This window comes from Cervus elaphus, chromosome 9 (assembly GCF_910594005.1).
Source record: "Cervus elaphus chromosome 9, mCerEla1.1, whole genome shotgun sequence".
Classification (NCBI taxonomy): Eukaryota; Metazoa; Chordata; class Mammalia; order Artiodactyla; family Cervidae; genus Cervus; species Cervus elaphus.
In genome coordinates this window covers 10052652-10074335 of record NC_057823.1, presented here as the reverse complement: position 1 = coordinate 10074335, position 21684 = coordinate 10052652, and the positions used below count along the sequence as shown (strand labels likewise).

The 21684-nt window shown below is 56.4% G+C and overlaps 2 protein-coding genes across 4 annotated transcripts in view; one reads left to right on the top strand and one right to left on the bottom strand.

Annotated features, from left to right (window-relative positions):
• The first annotated feature begins 663 nt into the window (after positions 1–663).
• F2RL3 (F2R like thrombin or trypsin receptor 3) lies at positions 664–2891 on the top strand. Its single transcript, XM_043913878.1, has 2 exons — positions 664–1145; positions 1435–2891. Exons 1-2 carry the CDS (start codon positions 1040–1042, stop codon positions 2466–2468), a joined length of 1140 nt encoding a protein of 379 aa, XP_043769813.1. The 5' UTR covers positions 664–1039; the 3' UTR covers positions 2469–2891.
• Positions 2892–4192: 1301 nt separating this feature from the next.
• The window catches only part of CPAMD8 (C3 and PZP like alpha-2-macroglobulin domain containing 8), a 99906-nt gene continuing 82414 nt past the window's right edge, over positions 4193–21684 (bottom strand). Inside the window, exons 30-42 of one of the 3 annotated variants that reach the window (XR_006342590.1) lie at positions 17725–17890; positions 15933–16019; positions 15722–15858; positions 15154–15309; positions 14969–15031; positions 13937–14121; positions 11663–11750; positions 10833–10907; positions 9705–9810; positions 9506–9616; positions 8590–8799; positions 7979–8091; positions 4193–5232 (exon numbers count right to left, since the gene is read on the bottom strand). Coding sequence is in view for 2 of the 3 variants with exons in the window: in XM_043911077.1 (XP_043767012.1) it covers positions 5211–5232; positions 7979–8096; positions 8590–8799; positions 9506–9616; positions 9705–9810; positions 10833–10907; positions 11663–11750; positions 13937–14121; positions 14969–15031; positions 15154–15309; positions 15722–15858; positions 15933–16019; positions 17725–17890 (1524 nt within the window). In the remaining variant the exon portion in view is untranslated. Of the gene's footprint in view, positions 5233–7978; positions 8097–8589; positions 8800–9505; positions 9617–9704; positions 9811–10832; positions 10908–11662; positions 11751–13936; positions 14122–14968; positions 15032–15153; positions 15310–15721; positions 15859–15932; positions 16020–17724; positions 17891–21684 lie in introns of all 3 variants that reach the window. The other 2 variants (XM_043911077.1, XM_043911078.1) reach the window with 2 other exon arrangements.

Here is a 21684-nt window from a genome sequence, read left to right as displayed (position 1 = left end):
TGCTCCCCGACCTTGCCCCCACCACTGTGGCCCAGCCCTGACCACACGGAGACCAAGAACCCTGAGGGCGGGTCGGCCCCAGGGTAGGATGGCATAGCCCCTTCTGAGGTCTGGAGGGGGGATCTTATTCAGTAGAGAGGAGTACCCTGCCCTCTGGGTGGGACATGGAGAGGTGTCTGGGGTGAAGGCCCGAAGGGAAGGGGGCTCGGGGTGCTGTCCGGGCTAGCTGGCCCCCTCCTCCAGCTCAGGCCCGGCTGTAGCCCCAGGTGGAGGGTGGGTCCAGGACAGGAGAAGAAGGGGCTTTGAGAAGAGGAAGCAGGCCCCTCCCAGACAAAGCTGCTGCTGGGCTCCCCTAAGACCCCCAGGACAGTACATGGTCAGCACTGGGGGCTCTGGCTGAAGACCAAAACCTCCTCCATAGTTACCCTCAGCAGACCCCAGGCTCACCATGCCTTCTCTCTGCATCTTCCTCTGCATCTGCCTGGGGGCCTGTGCTGGGTTAAGCAGCGTGAAGTCAGGCAGCCCCCACAGAGGGCCAGGGGCATTTATGGGGGGTTCGCTCCCCTCTTCTGACCTCTGACCTGGTGTCCTGCCTGCCAGAGCTGGGGGTGGGGATTTGGGAGGAGAGGGCTTCGGGAGGGGCCAAGACTGGGGGTGGGGGGGATGTGATGCAGAGGGCTGGTTCCAAGAGGGGGGCGGGATGTGGTTCCAGAGGGCTGGAACCAAGATGTGACCGGCCAGCAAGAAGTGGCCACTTGGCCCCCGGGGGCTTCCTAGGCTGGGCCGGGGCTGGAGGTGGGGGCTGCCGCCTGACACCCCCTCCTCCTCCCCTACAGCCCAGTGACCCCAGCTGCCCGATCTCCTTAGGCCAGGCCTGGGGCCACCCACCCACTCGTGAGGACAGGGGCTGGCTTATCTCACACGGCCCTGTTAACTCCTCCGCGGGCACGCAGGAAGTTGGGGGTGGGGGTCCAGCCAGGCAGGAAGCCCGAGGTCAGCCGGCCACAGCCCAGAGCAGCAAGCACCCAGCCTCGCCAACATGTGGGTATTCTTGCTGCTGTGGCCTCTGGCCCTAGGGTTCAGCCTGGGTGACACCCAGACCCCCATCGGCTATGAGGAGGTGGGGAGCGCAGCAGAAGGCGATGGTGAGTGACCTTGGGCCCTGCCTTGGGGCTGAGAGGGAGGTCGCCCAGAGCCAACAAAGGAAAGACAGCGAACTGGGGTTGGGGGGGGGTCTTCCAGCCCAGCCTGGAGTCCACAGGGTCTGGGGGTGTCCGTGTCCAGCTCTGTCCTGGGGGCTCCTGAGAACTGGGGCCCCTCTAGTTTCTCAGGAGGTAGCCCCATCCAGTCGGGGAACCAGATGAGGGGTCGGTGGGTAGGGTGTGGGGGTGGTGATGCTTCTATCCCCTTCCCTCTGGATCTCTCTCCCCCCAGACAGCACACCGAGGCCCCACCCCCGCGGCTTCCCCGGCCAGCCCTGTGCCAATGACAGCAACACTCTGGAGCTCCCTGCCAACTCTCGGGCCCTGCTGCTGGGCTGGGTGCCCACGAGGCTGGTGCCTGCACTCTACGGGCTGGCCCTGGCAGTGGGGCTGCCCGCCAACAGCCTGGCGCTGTGGGTGCTGGCCACGCAGGTGCCCCGACTGCCCTCCACCATGATGCTGATGAACCTGGCGGCCGCTGACCTGCTGCTGGCACTGGCGCTGCCGCCACGGATCGCCTACCACCTGCGGGGCCAGCGCTGGCCCTTCGGCGAGGCCGCCTGCCGCCTGGACACAGCCGCGCTCTACGGCCACCTGTATGGCTCCCTGTTGCTGCTGGCCGCTGTCAGCCTGGACCGCTACCTGGCCGTAGTGCACCCACTGCGGGCCCGCACCCTGCGAGGCCAGCGCCTGGCCGGCGGGCTCTGCGTCACGGCCTGGCTGGCGGCAGCTGCCCTGGCGATGCCCCTGGCGCTGCAGCAGCAGACCTTCCGGCTGGCACGCTCTGACCACGTGCTGTGCCACGACGTGCTGCCCACCGGCGCCCAGGCCTCCTACTGGCGGCCCGCCTTCATCTGCCTGGCGGGGTTCGGCTGCTTCCTGCCGCTGCTGGCCATGGTGCTGAGCTACGGGGCCACTCTACGCACGCTGGCGGCTGGGGGCCAGCGCTACGGCCACGCGCTGCGGCTGACCGCGCTGGTGCTGGCCTCCGCCGTGGCCCTCTTCGCGCCCAGCAACGTGCTGCTGCTGCTGCACTTCTCAAACCCCGGCCCTGACGCCTGGGGGGACCTGTACGCCGCCTACGTGCCCAGCCTGGCGCTCAGCACCCTCAACAGCTGTGTGGACCCCTTCATCTATTATTTCGTGTCTGCCGAGTTCAGGAGCAAGGTGCAGGAGGGCTTGCTCCGCCGGGCACCTGGCACCACCACGGCCTCCAGGGAGCGGGGCAGCCAGGCGACGGGGACCCGGTCCTCCTCGCTCGTGTGACAGGCCCGTCACAGGCTGGATGAACAGGAAGGGAGTCGTTCTGGGTTGAATAGAGTCCCCTCCAGATTCACACCCGTTGGGAACCTCCCAAGGTGAGCTTATTTGGAAACAGGGCCTTGGCAGGTGTGATTAGCTAGAATGAGGTCACACTGGAGTACAGGGTGGGCCCTAAATCCGATGTGACTGGTGTCCTTACAAGAGGAGGATGCAGAGACACACGGGAAGAAGGCCACTTGACAGCGGAGGCAGAGGTGGGGTGATGTGGCCACAAGCTGCAGACTGCTGGCAGTGACTACAAGCAGCCAGGGGAGCAGCCTGGGATAGTCTCCCTCGGAGCCCCTGGAGGGAGCCAGTGCTGCCTACACCTCAATCTCGGACTTCTAGCCTCCAGAACTGCCGGAGAATAAACTTCTGTTGTTTGAAGTCACCTGGTTTGTGGTACTGAGTTACGGAAGGCCCAGGGAAAGATGGGGATTCAATGTAGGTTCCTGGGTCTGACCAGTTCCACTGTGACCGAGTCCAAGGTAGGGATGAGGTGAGGCTGATGCTGCCTTAAGGCCTGCTATAGGACCCCACCCAGGAGGAGGCTTGGGCCCCCGACACCCCCGGGGGCCAAGGTGGCTGGGAGCCCTGTTGGCGGTCCTTCTCATTCCCAGAAGCCAGGCCCTGGCTTGGGGATGGGCTTTATGGCTCTGAGCCTCCCCCCTCAGCCCCCCAAAGCCTGGTGCAACCCATCTTTGGGAGCCACGGGGCTCAGTCTCCGTGATCCTGGTTACCAGACACCACCTCCTGCTCCTCACCTGTGGTCTGACCCCTCTTCCGTCAGCTCCCCTGTGGAGCGGTGGGTGGGGCAACAGGGGGATTTAGGGTGTGCACCCAGGTTCAGGGGGCTGCAGCTTTGCAAACCCCACCCCCAACCACTTGAAGGCTGGTTTGAATCGAGTTGGGGGACACCACGTGCAGAGGGGTGACTATAGCCCCAGACACACACACACACACACACACATACCCTGCTGCTCCCCACCTGGATGGGCAGCACAGAGCACGGTGTCGGGAGCCCCTGAGGCATCAGCTGTGGGGTAAGTAAGCCATGCCCAGAGGCAGGGGGCATGGGCACCACTTCTGGGCTCCCCACTGAGCTCATGTGGGGTCTGGGGAAGACTGCCCCGCCCCAGGACACACACACACGATCGCCCACATAAGAGGGAGCCTGGGGCCGTGTGAGTAAGGCCAATGTCACTAACCTGGTGTGATGACGTACTGGAGTATCCCAAGATGCTACCATTGGGGGAAGTTGGGTACCTGAGACCTCTCTCTGTTGCTATGCTGTTGTTGTTTAGTCGCCCAGTCATGTGCCACTCTTTGCCATCCCGTGGACTGTAGCCCGCCAGGATTCTCTTTTCATGGGATTTCCCAGGCAAGAACACTGGAGTGGGTTGCCATTTCCTTCTCCAGGGGATCTTCCTGACCCAAGGACAGAACCCACGTCTCCTGTATTGACAGGCAGGTTCCAAGCCCCCATATTGGAATGATTCTGTACAAATGCACTGAATTTATGATTATCTTGGGGTTCAGGTGTTCCAAAGCCTCGTCCCCATCCTCCTTGGAAAGGCTGGGCTGTGGATGAAGGAATGGAAGCAAAGGGCCAGATGAGAGCCGGCTTCAGCCCTTGGAGCTGCCCCTCAGCCTCCCCAGCCCACAGGAGGGTCAAGCCTGCCAGGGACTTGAAGGAAACAAGCTTTTATTACACCAGTGGCCTCCATGGCAAGTGGGCCACAGGGCCTTGGCCAAGGGAACTGTAACCTTGTAGGCTGGTGGGGGTCAGGGATCAGCGCTGCATGACGGGGCCCCACAGGCTGGGCTGCCCCATCAGGGTCTCTGTGCTGTCCCGAGATGAGCTGTGTGGGCTGAAATAAATACCACCGTGGAGGGAGAAGACAGGCCAACACAGGGGAGGAGCAGCTCGGAGGCAGGTCTGCGCACACAGCTTCGGTTGGTCCGGAGCTGGGACACCCTCCCAGGTTAGTGGGGGTGACAATCCTCCAGGTCGGGCCCCGGGAGAGCAGGGGTTCAAGGGGCGGTGAGGTCCAGAAGCAGGAAGATGAAAGTGCATCTTCTTAGAGCCCAGAACTTCCCCACAGAGCCTGGTGCCACCAGACCAAACATTCAGGGGGCCCCTGAGGCTAGATGGGGCTGCAGGGACTATGACAGATCTGGGGCAATCTGGGGTTCGGGTCCTGGGGCTCAGCAGCTTGGGTGGCCAAAAGGGAGGCTGGGACTTCTGCATTTTGGAGAAGAGGGGCCTGTTTTGTTTCCAAGTTGCCGACATTGTGTCCGAGACTTGGCCAGAGTCGTGTCCCCTCAGAAACAGGCCTTTGGCCATGAGTCCTTCCCAGAGACATCGCTTCTCTGGGGAGCAGAGTGCATCAAGCTGTGGAAGCTCCTCCAGCTACCCAGCCTGTGGGCCACGGAGCGGGGCGCCTGGGGTTCCAGCTGCAGCTGGGGAGGAGCGGGAAGGGGCCTCCAGCCACCCCACTGACCGTCCTCCCTGTTGAGGTGGGGGCTGGGCCCCCGGGAGGCCCACCATCCATCAGGGCAGGTCTCTGCCAGTCCACTTATCGGGTTCAATTGGAAGCAGGGGTCACCTAGGGTGGGGTCTACCAACCCCTAGACGGTCGAGTCTCCCGGCCCTCTTCCGGCAGGTAGAAATCACAGCCTGATCATGTCTTCCAGCTTGGAGTTTTAGGAGGAGAAGCCACTCTGGCTGATAGGAGAGAAGGAAAGACGCCGGTGGGCGGCCAGGCCTTGGGGGAGGGGCTGCGGACCGTTCCTGTGCATTGGCCTCCAAGTGCACTCAGGACGGCTGCTTCCACCCACCAAGACAGGAGCACCCCCCGGAATACAGGTGGGGGTACATGGTCCAGCCAGGCCCCGCACAGTGGCAGGACGGGGTGCTCACTTTTGCTAAGAATGAGCGTAGCTTGCATGTGACCACCGTTCAAATCGAGAACGTATTTGTGGAACTCAGTCAGCTATGAAAAGGAAGGAACTACTGATCCGACACCAACCACAGATAGGGTTGTGTCAGTAGCTCACTTTTCTCACTCACTCTATCAGGTGAGAAAAAGCCAATCTCGAAAGGTTAAGTACCCCATGATTCTGTTTACAAAGCAGCCCTGAAGTGACAAAATTATAAGGTGGGAGGACAGATGAATGGCTCGGGGGAAAGCAAGGTGGGTGTGGCTATAAAACAGCAGCTAGGGGGATCCTTGAGGTGATGGGCTGTCCAGTAGCTTGACTGTAGTCATGATTACAAAAAGCTACAAGTGCTGAAAGGGGTTTCCCTCATAGCTCAGTTGGTAAAGAATCTGCCTGCAATGCAGGAGACCCTGGTTTGATTCCTGGGTCGGGAAAATCCTCCAGAGAAGGAGTAGGCTACCCACTCCAGTGTTCTTGGGCTTCCCTTGTGGCTCAGCTGGTAAAGAATCCGTCTGCAATGCAGGAGACCTGGGTTCGATCCCTGGGTTGGGAAGATCCCCTGGAGAAGGGAAAGGCTACCCACTCCAGTATTATGGCCTGGAGAATTCCATGGACTGTCCATGGGATGGCAAAGAGTCGGACGTGACTGAGCAACTTTCACTTTCACATGTGCGGGAACTGCAGACTCAACGGCCACTGAATACACGTAAATGTGGTGAAATATGAGCGAGAAGGGTAGGCTGTACTGATGTCAGTTTCCTTTACAGCCCCCATGCTGTAACTAAAACCCAATTACCCATATAAATGAATAAAAAAATTTTTTTTAAGAAATTTGATTAGGAAGGAGAAAAGAGAGAGAGGGTGTGTGAAGAGGAGGGGGGAAGAAAAGAGGGCACAGAAGGGAAAATGAAACAAAAATACTGCGGCAGTAACCCTAAACCCAGCTCTACCAGTAATTACATACGTGTGAACTAAACCCGGTGCCTAGTGCAAGATGGTACCCCCTTAAGTCTCCAGGACTTTGGTGAGGGCTGGTAGAAAAGTTTTCCTACTGGTTTGCTGAGTGGGGATATAAACCAGCCTTTGCCACCAGCATGGGGTGGAGAGACCCTTACCACCCAGGAAGGCAGGGCTCTGAGGCTTGCCAGTGCAGCCAGCCTCCAGGACCTGGCACTTACCTAAGCTGATAGATCAACCTGCTGTTTAAACCATTTGAGTTGAGCTGGCTCAAACCAAAAGATTTGCCTCCTCCAGGAAGCCCCTTCCCAGCCTCCCCGCACAGAGCTCTCTGGTCTCCTGACCTTTCCTCCATCCTTCCCTCAGGGGGACAAGATTCTCTCCCTGACCAAACCCCAGTTGGGCTCCTCTGAGCTCTTTTTCACCTTGGTCTCAAATTGCAGGCTTCCGTGTTCATCTTGACACTGTCCAGCTGGAGCAAGAATCTGGCTAATACGTCAATTTAGCCAGAACCCCATATCCTCCATATTGATCCCTCTTGATATCTGATTGGGTTCTTCATCCTCCCCCGCCCCTCCCCATCTCTCATGATCTCTCAATCTACCTGGCCTGTCATCAGCAAGAATAAGGTTCAGTCTCTTTAGCTAGAATATCCCCCCTCCACTCCCTATTGTTTCCTCTCAGTAATTTTCCATCCACTGACTCCCTTCCCCACTCCTTGGCTATGCTACTATGCTTAGTTGCTCAGTAGCGTCGGACTCTTTGCGACCCCACGGACTGTAGCCTACCAGACTGCTCTGGGATTTTCCTGGCAAGAATACTAGAGTGGGCTGCCATGCCCTCCTTCAGGGGATCTTCCCAACACGGGGATCAAACCTAGGTCTCCCACATTGCAGGCGGATTCTTCATCAGCGGAGCCACCAAGGAAGCCCAAGAATACTGGAGTGCATAGCCTATCCCTTCTCCAGGGGATCTTCTCGACCCAGGAATCGAACCAGGGTCTCCTGCATTGCAGACAGATTCTTTACCTGCTGGGCTACCAGGGAAGGGCTCCTTGGCTATAAATTCCACCCCCACCATTTTTTTTTTTTTTTTAGGTGTGTGTGCTTAGTTGCTTTGCTTAGTCGAGTCCAATTCTTCTTGACCCCATGGACTGTAGCCCGCCAGGCTCCTCTGTCCATGGGATTCTCCAGGCAAGAATACTGGAGTGGGCTGCCATTCCCTTCTCCAGGGGGTCTTCCCAACTCAAGGATTGAACCCGGGTCTCCTGCACTGTACAATTTCAACCCCACAGCAAGACTTCATAGCGCCCCCTCTTGAAAAAACATTCCTTGCGTCATGAATAACTTATTCAAAAGGGAGAGTGGGTCTCAGGGACAGGTCTGAAGTCCAGTCCTTGGGAGGGCTTCTTAAGCTCACCCTACACATACAGGCTGCTCTCTGATGTGCGTTGAGTGGATGCAGGGCAAGGGAGAACAGGTTATCCACCTCATCCCCCAAAACCTCCATCAGTAGCTCCCACTTCCTGCCAGATTCCACGGTGGAGGGAGACTGGGGGCAGATCCAGCTCTCACCTGTCCTCTGCTTCCTTATCCAAGTCCACCAACTCATGGCCAGCGGCCAGGTGCCCGGTGTCCAGGGGACCCAAGTCATACTCGTAGCTGTACAAGGCCAAGGCTGGTGTCGGCTGCTCTGGAAGGAAGGACTGAGTCAGTAGGGAAGGCACTGGAGGGAGAGGATCTGAATGGCCAGAGGGCTCGAGGAAAGATGTGTGGCCCAGAGCAACAGACAGGAGGTGAGTTCTCAAGGTGGGGAAGGGGACACAGAAATCAGAGATGGGGAGATTCAGAAAAGCACCAGGTCGGGATGGGGCTGGAGAGAGCCTGACCAAGATGGAGGAGATGCAAAGGGTTCTTGTTGCTAAGACTCTTTTGCAACCCCATGGACTGTAGCCCGCCATGAGATTTTCCAGGCAAGAATACTGGAGTGGGTTACCATTTCCTCCTCCAGGGGATCTTCCCCACCCAGGGATCAAAAACGAGTCTCCTGCATTGCAGGCAAACTCTGCCGCTGAGCCACCAAGGAAGCCCAGTGCAAACTGACCCAGACGCAAAGAGGTGATGAGAGGAGGTGGCATGATGGAGAAGATGGGGCCCCCGAGGTCGGCCGTGGGGTGGGTCCTCACCAAGCGCGCAGCGGCCAGGGGGCGCGGGCTCCAATCTCACGCGGCGGCGGCAGGCGGCCTCCTGCAGGTGGCAGGCGCTGGCGTAGACTACGCCATCGGAGCCGCACACCGGGTCCCCGCTGATGCTGCAAGCGCGGGCGCAGCCACAGCGGGTGACTGTCACCCCCTCCTCCGGAACGGCCACAGGACCTCGCTCTTCCGGGGACCAGCCTGGCGGGCGAGACGAAGTTGTCAGGGCCCTGGGAACTCCAAGCTCCCCACTTGGCCCTCGCCTCTCCCTGGGCCTGGGATGGAGAAGTCCCTAGGGGCCAGAACCACGCTCCACAGAGTGGAGATAATGCCCGGGAAGCCCTGAGCCCTGACCTGGTGGAATTTCACGCAAGTATTTGCCTAGTATTTACGAAAACAAAATTTAAAAGTAAAACTTTTGAACTAAATGCAACCTAAATTCATTTCAAGAAGTTTGGAAAATAAAGAAAAGGGTTCCGAGGAACTCCACTCCGCCCTTCGCCGCCGCCAGTCTGCGCTCACAGCTTGGGTCCCTGGATCCGGACACCCTCTGGCTTGTGGGGGAGGGGAGGCAAGGGCTCCCCTCCGCGCCTCCGGCCTCTACGCCCGCCCCTCCCACCCCGCTAGACCCCGCCCCTCACCATAGGCCCCGCCCCCATCCAGCTAGGACCCCGCCCCCTTCCGCTGCTCACTCCCACCCCTCTAATCCTTGCTTCCTCTACCCTGCCTGCGCGCTCCAACCCGGTCGGCTAAGGCGTGTCCTTGACCGAGCCGGGCCTTGCTCCTTTTACCACGCTGTACGCTCCTCTGCCTGACGACTCCCTCCAAATGGGCAGCCCTCCCCCAGGCCCACGGGTCGTGTTGGGGTGGCGGGTGCTCGGAAGGAGCAGTGGCCTCGCGCACTCACCGGGGCCTTGGGCCAGAGCGCGCTCCACTTCGTTGCACGCAGGCCCCGCGCACAGCTCCCGGGCAAGCGGGCTGCGAGCGCTGACATTGTAGAAGCGCGTGGCCTCGAAGGCTGCGGGACCAAGGGAGAAGGGTGACCAGGTGACGGGTGACAGGGTAAGGGACCGAGCTGGGGTTGCGGGTGGCGGACGCGGGCCTACCAGGCTCATAATAGTCGTACACCAAGATGGGCAGCGCCGACGTCCTGCCCACGACGTGCTCCCGGAGCGCCCGGAACTGCACGCACGTCAAACACCGGCTGGGGATCTGCGGGGGCAGCGAGCAGGCTCAGGCTTGGCTGGGCCCACTAGGGCTGGAGACTTGAGCTTTGGCCTCTGTGCTCTATGATGCCCCAAAGTGTGAACCCAGAACTGGTTGATTGCGGGGTGCCCCGGAGGCGTGAAACAGAAACCCGATCTTATTTCGATTTTGTGGGTCCTTCCACCCACGTGGGGAGTGTCTCAGCTGGTCTTTCATCTCCCACACTCACCATGGCAGGTGCACGTCCTCTGTGTGTGTGTGTGTGTGTGTGTGTGTGTACATTCACAATCTTGTGCAACCACTGTCTGTAGAACTTTTCCATCTAGAAAAATGGTACAGATGAACCTGTTTGCAGGGCAGGAATAGAGATGCAGAGGTAGAGAATGGACATGTGGACACGGGGGGAAGAGGAGGGTTGGACGAATTGGGAGATCAGGATCGACATAAATACACTACATAAATACACGTGTATAGCAGATACTAGTGGGAAGCTGATGTAGAATATAGCACAGGAAGCTCAGCTCAGTGCTCTGGAGTGACCTAGAGGGGTGGGATGGGGGCAAGGTGGGAGGGAGGTCCATGAGGGAGGGGATATATGTATACATACAGCTCATTTACTTCCTTGTACAGCAGAAACCAACAGAACATTTATCCTCCAGAAAAGAAGAATAAAAGGAGAATAAAAAAACGGCATCCCCACTTGCACCCACTGCTTATCCCCCCAACCCTGGAAACCACCAATCTGCTTTCTGTCTGTTCAACTCCACGTGTTTTTGAGATTCAGAAAGTCAGTGCTTCATTTTGATGCCTGAATACTATTCCACACCCCTCCTAACTTTTTCCACCAAAGCGAGCTGGCTGGGGCACAGAGCAGGCAGCTGTGCCAACTCCGCATGAATTGACTCTTCCAGTTTCTTTTTCTTGGTATGAGAGCACTGCCAGAACCATTAATAGGCCATGGAGGCTATGCCCTGGCCAATGTGACTGCTGTGGAGGCCTCCGCCCACCGCTGCCCCAGCCCACAGTACCTCATCAAAGTAGAAGAGCACTCTGCGGCCAGCCAGCTCGTACCTCTTCAGTGCCACGTGCTTGTCAAGGAGCAGCTGGCAAGGAAGCCAGAGTCAGGATCTGCCCGCCCCTCTGCGCCCAGTACTCTCGTCCTCCAATCTCCAAGGGCCCAAGGTGGGCTGGACCCATGCGGAGCTGAGGCCCTAGAGGCTGAGGAGTTCGCCTACAGGCATCCAGCAAGTCCCCATGGGCTGGGCCAGGGGGTGGCAGCCAGCACCCCTGAGAGGGCATTCAAGGCTGGGTGTCACTGTCCTGAGTGCCCGCCTCCACCTCCCTGCCACAGTCTCCCCCGATCAAGTCTCAGTCCCAGGCCAAGTCCCCGAGGCACCTACTGAGCCCTGCCTCCTGCTCCTGGTTCGCCTGCACCATTCACCCCCACCCCCATGCAGGGCGCTCCAGCCTCCCCACACTGCTGACCTCCTCGGCAAGGCTGCTCCCCTTCTTGGTGACCATCTCCCCCACATGCAAAATGGGGCTAGTCTCTCTTTAAGCAAAGGGTGCTGGCAAGTCTCTGGAAGCACTCTCTGGCACCCCACGTCATCCCCAAAGTGCAAGCATCCTCGGTCTCATGGGTAACAGCACAGATGGCCCAATGAGTGACACCTTCCGGGAGAGACCCAACCCCTCCCCACCTGCCCCTCCGCAGATGGCCAGTCTCGGAGCACCAACTTTGCCGGGAGAAAGTAAGGCAAAAACAAAAGCACAACCCCACTTTCTGAAGGGCTAGGAATCTGCAACCAGGGCAGGTCCACAGACGCTGCCCAGCCCCTGCCCACCAGCGCCCCCTCACCTGCTCCAGGCTCTCGACGTCCGCCCGGAACCCTGAGAGCAGGGGCACCTCCAGGACCGCCATGTTGGAGGACCCTGCATGCAGCCACCTGTCAATGAAAGGAGAGAAAGAGGGGCCCTTGAACTCAAGCCCCTCAGTGGAATTCATGGTCCGCTCTGTCCCCACAGCTCTCCAGCCTGCTCTGGGTCTGGCTGGCAGCCCATCTGCACAGACACCCTTGGCGGGGTCATTGGTCATTCCATTTCACAGTTGAAACACTGAAACCATAAGGGAAAGGCCTTGCCAAGTGTTCTTGGCCTGATCCAGGTCCACCCTAAAGGAAATCAACTCTGAATATTCATTGGAAGGACTGATGCTGAAGCTGAAGCTCCAATACTTTGGCCACCTGATGCAAAGAGCCAACTCATTGGAAAAGACCCTGATGCTGGGAAAGATTGAGGGCAAGAGGAGAAGGGGGTGACAGAGGTTGAGATGGTTGGATGGCATCACCGACTCAATGGACATGAGTTTGAGCAAAGTCTGAAGGGGTATCGACTGGGTGGCGCAGTGGTAAATATTCTGCCTGCCCATGCAGGAGACGCAGGAAGTACAGGTTTGATCCCTGGGTCAGGAAAATCCCCTGGAGAAGGGAATGTCAACCCACTCCAGTATTCTTGCCTGGAGAATCCCATGGACAGAGGAGCCTAGTGGGCTACAAACCACAGGGTCACAAAGAGTCAGACACAACTGAGCGACTGAGCAACAACCACCTCTGGTGTGGGAAACAAGCTCTGTGGGGCTGAGGGAGCCCAGCTGCTCCCCAGGGCCAGCCCTGTTTCCCCTTCTGTGACATGGGGGAGGCAGTGGGTGAATACTGCCTCTAGGGCCTGCTACGTGCCAGACCCTCCCTGTGCCGGGCACTGGTGACAGGGAGGCTGATACTCAGTGAGGGGCCTGCAGACCGCGGGCACAAGGGGGCGGGGTGCCCAGAGCCCCCGGGATGGGCAGAGGAGGCGTCTATGGAGGCGGGGCCTAAGAGATGCCGGCCCGGCCGGCACACGGTTACTTTCTTCCGGTCTGAGAAGGAGCAGAGGTGTCCCCAGCGGATGTGCCAGGCCCAGCCCAGCTGCTTCGTGTTCCTCCACCCAATTAGATGGTGGTCACAGCCCTGCTGAGTGGTACCACCCCAAGTCTCACTGCCAACCGGAAATGGTTGGGGAGCCCGCTGCTCTAGGGCTTGGGCCCAGTTGGGCTTGTTCTTCAGAACCTCCCAAGTTGGGGGTGGCCTTGGACACGTGAGGGTTAAGGGTCAAGGTTAAGGACGGCACCTGGGCAGCTCTGACGGGAGTCAGCTCCATGGCTGCCAACCACCTACCAACCACCTACCAACCACCTTTGGGTCCCCCCAGCATTGCCATGGAAGTGAGCATCCTTTGTGGCAGCTGCTTGCACCCCCTCCTCCCGAGGACCCTCCTCGAACTGGTTCCAGGGTCACACCTGGGGCGGGTGGGTCATGTAAGGGCTACAAACAGCTGTCCCTCCCAACCCCATCTGCCACTGCAGTCTGCTGCACCCATTCAGAAGCACTTCCGTTTATTTCACTCATGTCAGAAATCATCTGTAGTGTAAGCTTTTGATTGCAAAGGGATTCATTTCAAAGACATTCATCTTGAATAAAGATACTGACAGCAACTAATAAAACAACCGGTAAGGAAACAGGCTGCCCCCACCCATGAAAGACTTCCCTGATGGTCCAATGGTTAAGACTCTGTGCTTCCACTGCAGGGGGCACAGGTTCAATCCCTGGTCAGTATGTGGGACAGCCAAAATAAAATAGCCCTGGGTATTTAAATAACTGACTACTTGGGTCACCCTGCCTTCCCCTTCCTGCACCTCAATTAGCGTTCTTATATTTTGAACTCACCAATAAAGAGTGAATCCACAAAACCCTAGGCACACCCCTCCCCTCAGATTTCAATAAAGGCAGAACCACAAGTCCATGACTTCTCTCTCTTTCTCTGCCGGTGACCTCACCGTGTGACCCCCAGGAGGGTTGAGTACCGTCCAGGACCTGTGAGTAAGAAATCTCATCCTTCTTAGTTTCTTAATGGGTACTGCTGAGGTGTGTCTTGTAATCAGAATAAGGACCACGGGGGCTGGTCAGCCACAACTTTGGCTCTAGTCGGGGAAACATCTATGGGGCCAGGTAAGTCCCCCAGAGGTTCCTAGCTGAGAGCATCACTCTACAAAACATCACCCAGGTGGGGGTGCCAGCCGGCGGGGCAGGAGCCTCACCTGGTGCAGACCTCCAGGGTCACCTGGTACTCCTGGTGATGCTGGTCTGCTGCTGGGTCATCATCATCAGCTGAGGAGGCAGGGGAGGGGGGCCGCTGCTGCTCAGCCTCAGGCTCCTGGAGGTTCACAAGCAGCTGGAAGGATGGCTTGGCCACCGGGTCAGGCACATTGTAGGTGACATCAATCTGGGGGGTGGGGGAGGGCAGAGGCTTAGGGGCCGTGGGGGTGGAGAGGGGAAAGACAGGGGCAGGAGAAGGTGGGGGACAGCTAGAACGATGAGGTTGGTGATACTGGTGACAGTTCTGGGCATGGTCATCATTCCCTTTAGTCCTGAGGGTATAGGTACAACCATCATCCCATTCTTCCATGTCTCAAGCCCAGGTCTGTCTACATACTGGGCTCCCGATCTCCTATTATCCACTGTGTTGTCTGGGCTCCATTTTTCAGATGGAGAAGGTCAGGCTACAAGGGTCTCCTGGCTGACTTGCCCTCTGACCACTGGCCAAAGCTCAGGAAGCCAGTCTGTCCCACAACAAAATCCTGAGCCTGCTGACTAAGGGGCCTCAGGGACGGCCAGGCTGAGTCCAGGCCAGGCATCTGCATTCAGACCTTGGCTGGGAGAGTAACCTTGAGCCACCAGGCAAGTCCCACAGCGGAGGGTGAAGCAGGGGGCTCTGCTCAGGGTCAGAGACCACCAAACGGAGAACCAGATGCAGTTTCACCCAAGGGGACACACTGCCATCTACCTTGGGTTCTGCCTGGGGCAGTGGTGGTGTGGTTTAGTCGCTAAGTCATGTCCGACTCTTTTGCTCGCCCATGGACTGTAGCCCACCAGGCTCTGCTGTCCGTGGGATTCTCCAGGCAAGAATACTGGAGTGGGCTGTCATTTCCTTCTCCATAGTGGTGACATTTCAGGGGGCTGACAGGCTGTCTCAGGGTGGTTCTTACACACACAGCCACCCCACTCAGCCTGGCCAGATACTGAGCCCTCCAGGGTCCCCTGGGAGCACTCCCCATTCCCCGAAGCCTCACCTGCATCAGACAGCAGCCTTCACCCTTGGCACTCACAAACAGCCCCGTGGGGAGGCTGGGGATCTGGGGAGAGAAGATGCTACGATTCCCCTCCGTCCACCTGCAGACACACCCGGACAGACAGGCAGCGAGGAGGGGCCACTCTTGCTGCCCTGCCCCCCAACCCCGGTCCTGGGAACACGCACCGCGGCCATCTGCAGAAGCTTCTGGTTGCCCCTGTGCAGCTCGAAGGTCTCCTGGTAGTCCAAGTTGGTGGAGGCCAGGGAGACGGTGAGGTTGACGCCGCCCGCATAGGACAAGATGGCGTACTCTGCCAGGGCCTGCAGAGCCACGCAGGTGTCCTGGGGGACAGAGCCGGAGACCAAAGTCAGCCCCAGAAGGGGGTCAGCCACAGTGCCTCCACCCTGTGCCGGAAGTCTGACCCAAACTGGGGGTTCCATGAACCCTCACTAAGGCCAGGGACTCCTGTGACTGGAATGGAAAGCAGATCCGGTGTAGACACCCACAGAGCTGGGGACCCCAGGCAGCTGGGGGGGCATCTCCACTGAAGGAGGGGCTGGTCCCTATCCCAGAGCCTGGCGCATCCATCCCTCAGCCCCATCCTTCCATCCTCTCTTGGACTTCATGCTCACAGAGATGCAGGTAAGGAGCTGTCCTAAGACTAGATGCACCGGGTAACTTCCTAGAGGGCTCTGAGTCCCGAGCCTAGGCCACCCAGACCTCAGCCCCTCCCTTTGGCTCTGCCTGGCGCACCTGAGTAGAAGAGAAGCCCCCGAGGGCGTTCCGCTGCTGGGACAGCCACTTCACCACAGGCAGGGCGGTGGCCACGTCTCCCAGGAGGGTGTAGGTCAGCAGGGCATAAGCTGTCATTTCCACCTCGGCCGAGACCACTGCAACGGAAGAGGCCAGCTGGGACCCAGGACCCAGTGCCCAAAGCAGGCACTGGGGGTGGGGTGGCCAGTACCTGTCTGATAGACCCCGTCACTGAAGCTTAGGAACGCATCCTTGTCCACATCCCGGGAACCCGTCAAGCTCCAGTGGGTCACCCCATCTGCAAGGCCAGAACAGATCGAGGCTGGACCCCAGTGGGACAGGGTACCAGGGAAAGATGGCGGAGACAGTAAGGGCCTTGGGGCTACATCTCAGATCTGCAACTACAGGGTCAAATCCAGCCCCTCCTGCACCCCTGGTTGCTCAGTCACCACAGTTGCATCCGACTCTTTGCGACCCCATGGACTGCGGCCCGCCATCCTCCTCTGTCTATGGGATTCTCCAGGCAAGAACACTGGAGTGGGTTGCCATGCTCTCCTCCAGGGGATCTTCCTGACCCAGGGATTGAACCCACATCTGTGTCTCTGGCACTGCAGGCAGATACTTTACCACTGAGCCCACCAGGGAAGCCCTGGCAGACATTACCAATCCGTGGTTGCTTTTATGAACTCCCAACAGACATCATTAATCAATGGCTACTCTTCTGCATCCCTGGCAGACATCCTTAATCAAGTCTCCCTTCTGGCTGGGGCCCTGATGCAGGCCCGGGTTATCCTCCCTTGGGCCCCAGGAAGTCACTCCCTATTTCCAAAGACCCCAAGGATTCTAAGCTCATGTGAAGTATAAAAAGCCCTCAAACCACAGAGAAATCAGCCCTCCTGGCCTCAGATCTTGAGCATTTAGTGCTAAATTGACACCATCATTCAATTGGGTGGTTTTAGAATTTTGCTTTTTAAGTAATTTTTCTTTTTTTTTTCTTCTTCTTAAGCAGAGAAGGTGAATGGAGGCTTGAGCCCAGTGCAGCTACTGGGGAAGGCCACGGGGCAGTGGGAGGGGACTGAGTTTGGAGACATTCCAAGAAGTCACAGCTTGGTGACTGGGGCTCCCCAAACACAATGGGGAGTCATTTGTAGTTGAGGAGATGGACACCACCAGATGGAAGAGGTTTTCTGAGGCTCACCCAGCAATGGGGGGGCAGGGTGGGGTCCGGCTGCAGCCCTCCCCTGCCTCCAGCACTCTGCCTGGGGATGGTTTCTAGGAGGCCTGGGAGATCTTCTACCAGGGATTCCTGAGCACTCTTCTCCCCAGTGGGGGCTGGGGTAGCATCCTCTGTTTCATTAGGGAAGAAAATGATGCTCAGGCTCAAGCCAACTTGTCAAATGAAGTCACTAATGGAGGCGATAATGAATGAGTAATGAATGAGTAAAGGCTTCCCTGGTGGTTCAGACGGTAAAGAATCAGTCTGCAATGCAGGAGACCCAGGTTCGATCCCTGGGTCAAGAAGCTCCCCTGGAGAAGAGAAAGGCAACCCACTCCAGCATTTTTGCCTGAAGAATCCCATGGACAGAGGAGCCTGGCGGGATACAGTCCATGCGGTAGCAAAGAGTCAGACACGACTGAGCGACTCACACACACCCAAGGACTTCCCTGGTGGCTCAGTGGTAAAGAATCTGCCTCCCAATGCCAGAGACGCGGGTTCTATCTCTGTGTGGGGAAGACCCCCGGAGAAGGAAATGGTAAGCCACTCCAGTAGTCTTGCCTGGGAACTCCCCTGGACAGAGGAGCCTGGTGGGCTACAGCCCAAGTGTTAGCAAAAGAGTTGGACACGAAACTTAGCAACTAAACAACAACAAATAAATGAGTAAACAAAACAGAGTGAGCCAAGGACGCCTCCTTAGTTTCAAGCACGTGTCCATGAGCTGTTTCCTGGGGCCTGCTGGGCTGGCGCCACGCTGTCTGCTGGGCTGGTGGGCAAGGGCACCTACCCTGGGTGATGGCCAGGCTGCGGAGTTTTCGCAGGGCAGCGGGGGCTGCAGGGCTGCGGAGCAGGGTCAGCGCGTAGGCAGTCAGGGCGCTGCTGTAGGGGTCCGTAACCAGGGATGCGCTGGACTCCAGGAAGTGTCTGGCTTTGGCAATGGCACCCCTCTCCTCCTGCAGGGTGGGGTGGGGGTGGGGTGGGACGCGGAGCCCCGGGAGGCTGCTCAGCCTTCACCATGCAGACCACCCTCCCGAAAGTCCCAGGGGCATGCCCGGGGAAACCACTGGATGGCTTGCAGCCCCTCACTTTGTATACATGATTGCCTACAGCCCCAGCTTTCCAAACCCCATTCCCTTTCTTTCATTAATATGTTGGTGCCAGCTTTTTGCAAATGAAGGCTTGAGCACCATCGTTCAACTCAGAGACACTCAGGAGGAAGCAGGGAGAGCCCTGGCTGCCCTGCCCCATACCACTCGATCATCAGGCTGGCTTCTAAGACCTCCCAGCTCAGGCCCACCTCATCCTCCAAGCCTCACCTCAGTTGTCACCTCCTCCGGGAAGCCCACCAACCCTGATCATGCTCCTACCCCACACTGTGAGCGGCTGGAGGACAGAAACCAAGTCCATCGTCCAGTGATGGCCTTAGTTCAGAGAGGCTGCCCAGTCATATAGGTTAAATGGAAAACTGAGTGACTCAAAACATTCATGAATTTAAGGACTTCCCTGGTGGTCCAGTGGCTAAGACTCCACATTCCCAATGCAGGGGGCCTGGGTTTGATCCCTGGTCAGGGAACTAGGTCCCACATGCTGCAACTAAGAGTTTCCATGCAGCAATTAAAGATCCCAAATGTTGCAAAGAGGATTGAGGATCCTGTGTGCCACAAACTAAGACCCAGTGCAGCCAAATAAATAAGTAAATACTGTTTGTTTGTTTGTTTTTTAAAGTAGACATTTCTTGTCTTGTGGATCTGGAGGCCAGAAGTCTGAGGTCAATGTGTTGGCAAGGTCGGTTCCTTCTGAGGGCCACAAGGAGAGGATCTGCTCCAGGCCTCTCTCCTGGCTTGCAGCTGGCCGTCTTCTCCCTGTATCTTCACAGCATCTTCCTTCTGTGAGGGTCTCTGCGTCCTGATGTCCTCCTTGTCCCAGGCTGCCAGTCACACTGGATCAGTACCCACCCTAAAGTCCGCGTTTTAACATGACTACCTCCATAAAGGCCTCGTCTGCAAATACAATCACATTCTGGAGTCTTGGGGCTGGATCTGTATCTCCCCTTCACAGGTTTGTATCTTGAAGCCTAACCCCCAGTGGTTGCGGCAGGGGTGGAGGGGGCGGGCCGGTGCTTTGGGAGATTATTAGGTTTAGATGAGATCAAGAGAGTGGAGCTTCCCTGGTGGCTCAGCCGGTAAAGAGTCCTCCTGCAATGCAGGCCACCCTGGTTCGATTCCTGGGTCAGGAAGAATACCCACTCCAGTATTCTTGCCTGGAGAGTCCCATGGACTAACACACACACGAGAGGGTGCAGCCCCAATAATCAATTAGACTGCTTAAAGGGAGGCCACAGTGGTCTCTCTCTCCTTCTCTCCCCATCCCACCTCTCTTCATGGTCATACACCGAGAAAAGGCCACATGAAGACACAGAGAGAAGATGACTGACTACAAGTCAGGAAGAGACCCCTCATTAAGAACTGAGCTGAAAAAAAAAAAAAAGAACTGAATCAACCAGAACACTGACCTTGGAGTTTCCAGTCTCTAGAACCATCAGAAATAAATGTCTCCTAGGACACAGAAGCAATCTAAATGTCCACTTAGAGAGGAATGGATAAAGGAGATGTGGTACATATATACAATGGAATATCACTCAGCCTTAAAAAGGAACAAAAGTGTGCCGTTTGCAGACATGTGGATTTACCTAGAGACTGTCACACAAAGTGGGTTAAGTCAGAAAGACAAAAGCAAATACTGTATGTTAACACATATATGTGGAATCTAGAAAAATGGTGCAGATGAACCTATTTGCAAAGCAGAAACAAACACAGTGTAGAGAACAAATGAATGGACACCAAGGGGGAGAAAGGGGGGATAAATTGGGAGGTTGGGATTGACATATATACACTATTATGTATAAAATAGGTAACTAACGAGAACCTACTGTATAGCACAGGGAACTTCACTCAATGCTCTGGTGACCTAGAAAGTGAAGTCGCTCAGTCATGTCCGACTCTTTGCGACCCCATGGACTGTAGCCTACCATGCTTCTCTGTCCATGGGATTTTCCAGGCAAGAGTACTGGAGTGGGTTGCCATTTCCTTCTCCAGGAGATCTTCCCGACCCAGGGATCGAACCCGGGTCTCCTGCATTGTAGGCAGATGCTTTACCATCTGCGCCACCAGGGAAGACCTAAATGGGAAGGAAATTCAAAAAAGAGGGGATATATGTACATGTGGGTTTCCCTGTTGGCGCTAGTGGTAAAGAACCAACTTGCCAATGCAGGAGACGTGGGTTTGATCCCTGGGTCATGAAGATCCCCTGGAGGAGGGCATGGCAACCCACTCCAGTGTTCTTGCCTGGAGAATCCCATGAACAGAGGAACCTACAGTCCATGGGGTCGCAAAGAATCAGACACAACTGAGTAACTTAGCATGCATGCATATGTATGTGTACAGCTGATTCGCTTTGCTGTTCAGTGGAAACTAACACAGCACTGTAAAGCAACTACACTCCAATAACAATTTTTTAAACAAGAAATAAAGGTCTCACACGCCAGTCAGGATGGCTGCTATCCAAAAGACTACAAGCAATAAATGCTGGAGAGGGTGTGGAGAAAAGGGAACCCTCTTACACTGTTGGTGGGAATGCAAACTAGTACAGCCACTATGGAAAACAGTGTGGAGATTCCTTAAAAAACTGGAAATAGAACTGCCATATGACCCAGCAATCCCACTTTTGGGCATACACACTGAGGAAACCAGATCTGAAAGAGACACGTGCACCCCAATGTTCATTGCAGCACTGTTTATAATAGCCAGGACATGGAAGCAACCTAGATGCCCATCAGCAGATGAATGGATAAGGAAGCTGTGGTACATATACACCATGGAATATTACTCAGCTGTCAAAAAGAATTCATTTGAATCAGTCCTAATGAGATGGATGAAACTGGAGCCCATTATACAGAGTGAAGTAAGCCAGAAAGATAAAGAACATTACAGCATACTAACACATATATATGGAATTTAGAAAGATGGTAATGATAACCCTATATGCAAAACAGAAAAAGAGACACAGAAATACAGAACAGACTTTTGAACTCTGTGGGAGAATGTGAGGGTGGGATGTTTCAAAAGAACAGCATGTATACTATCTATGGTGAAACAGATCACCAGCCCAGGTGGGATGCATGAGACAAGTGCTCGGGCCTGGTGCACTGGGAAGACCCAGAGGAGTCGGGTGAAGAGGGAGGTGGGAGGGGGGATCGGGATGGGGAATAAGTGTAAATCTATGGCTGATTCATATCAATGTATGACAAAACCCACTGAAATGTTGTGAAGTAATTAGCCTCCAACTAATAAAAAAATTAAAAAAAATTAAAAAATTAAAAAAAATAAAAATAAAAAAAAAAGAAATAAAGGTCTGTTGTTTAAGCCCCTGGTCTGTGGTATTTTGTGACAGCAACCTGAGCCGACTTAGGGGGTTGGGGTTTCGGGCAACCCAATCCAACCGCTTAACACAAGGCAAGTGAGGGGCCCTCCGGGCAAAGCATGTGGGACACGGAGGGTCTTAGGTCCCAGCAAACTCTAGACACAGCAGTTACAGATCTGCATTGTGAGGCGGAAAAATCTGAGAAGCGCCACAAAGGACAATTCATCATCAGAGGTTTTAGAATTGGCACAGATGTGAGGGATGGTGGAATCCCTAGTCTGGCGGCTGAGATCTGTCTATCCTGGGAGCTCCCTCTGCAGGGAACATG

What these genes read in the sequence shown, in the direction of transcription:
- F2RL3 (XM_043913878.1), top strand. Translation starts at nt 1,040, where the DNA reads ATGTGGGTATTCTTGCTGCTGTGGCCTCTGGCCCTAGGGTTCAGCCTG. An exon ending in GAGCGCAGCAGAAGGCGATG is followed by an intron (nt 1,146 to 1,434) that starts GTGAGTGACCTT and finishes CTCTCCCCCCAG; the next exon opens with ACAGCACACCGAGGCCCCAC.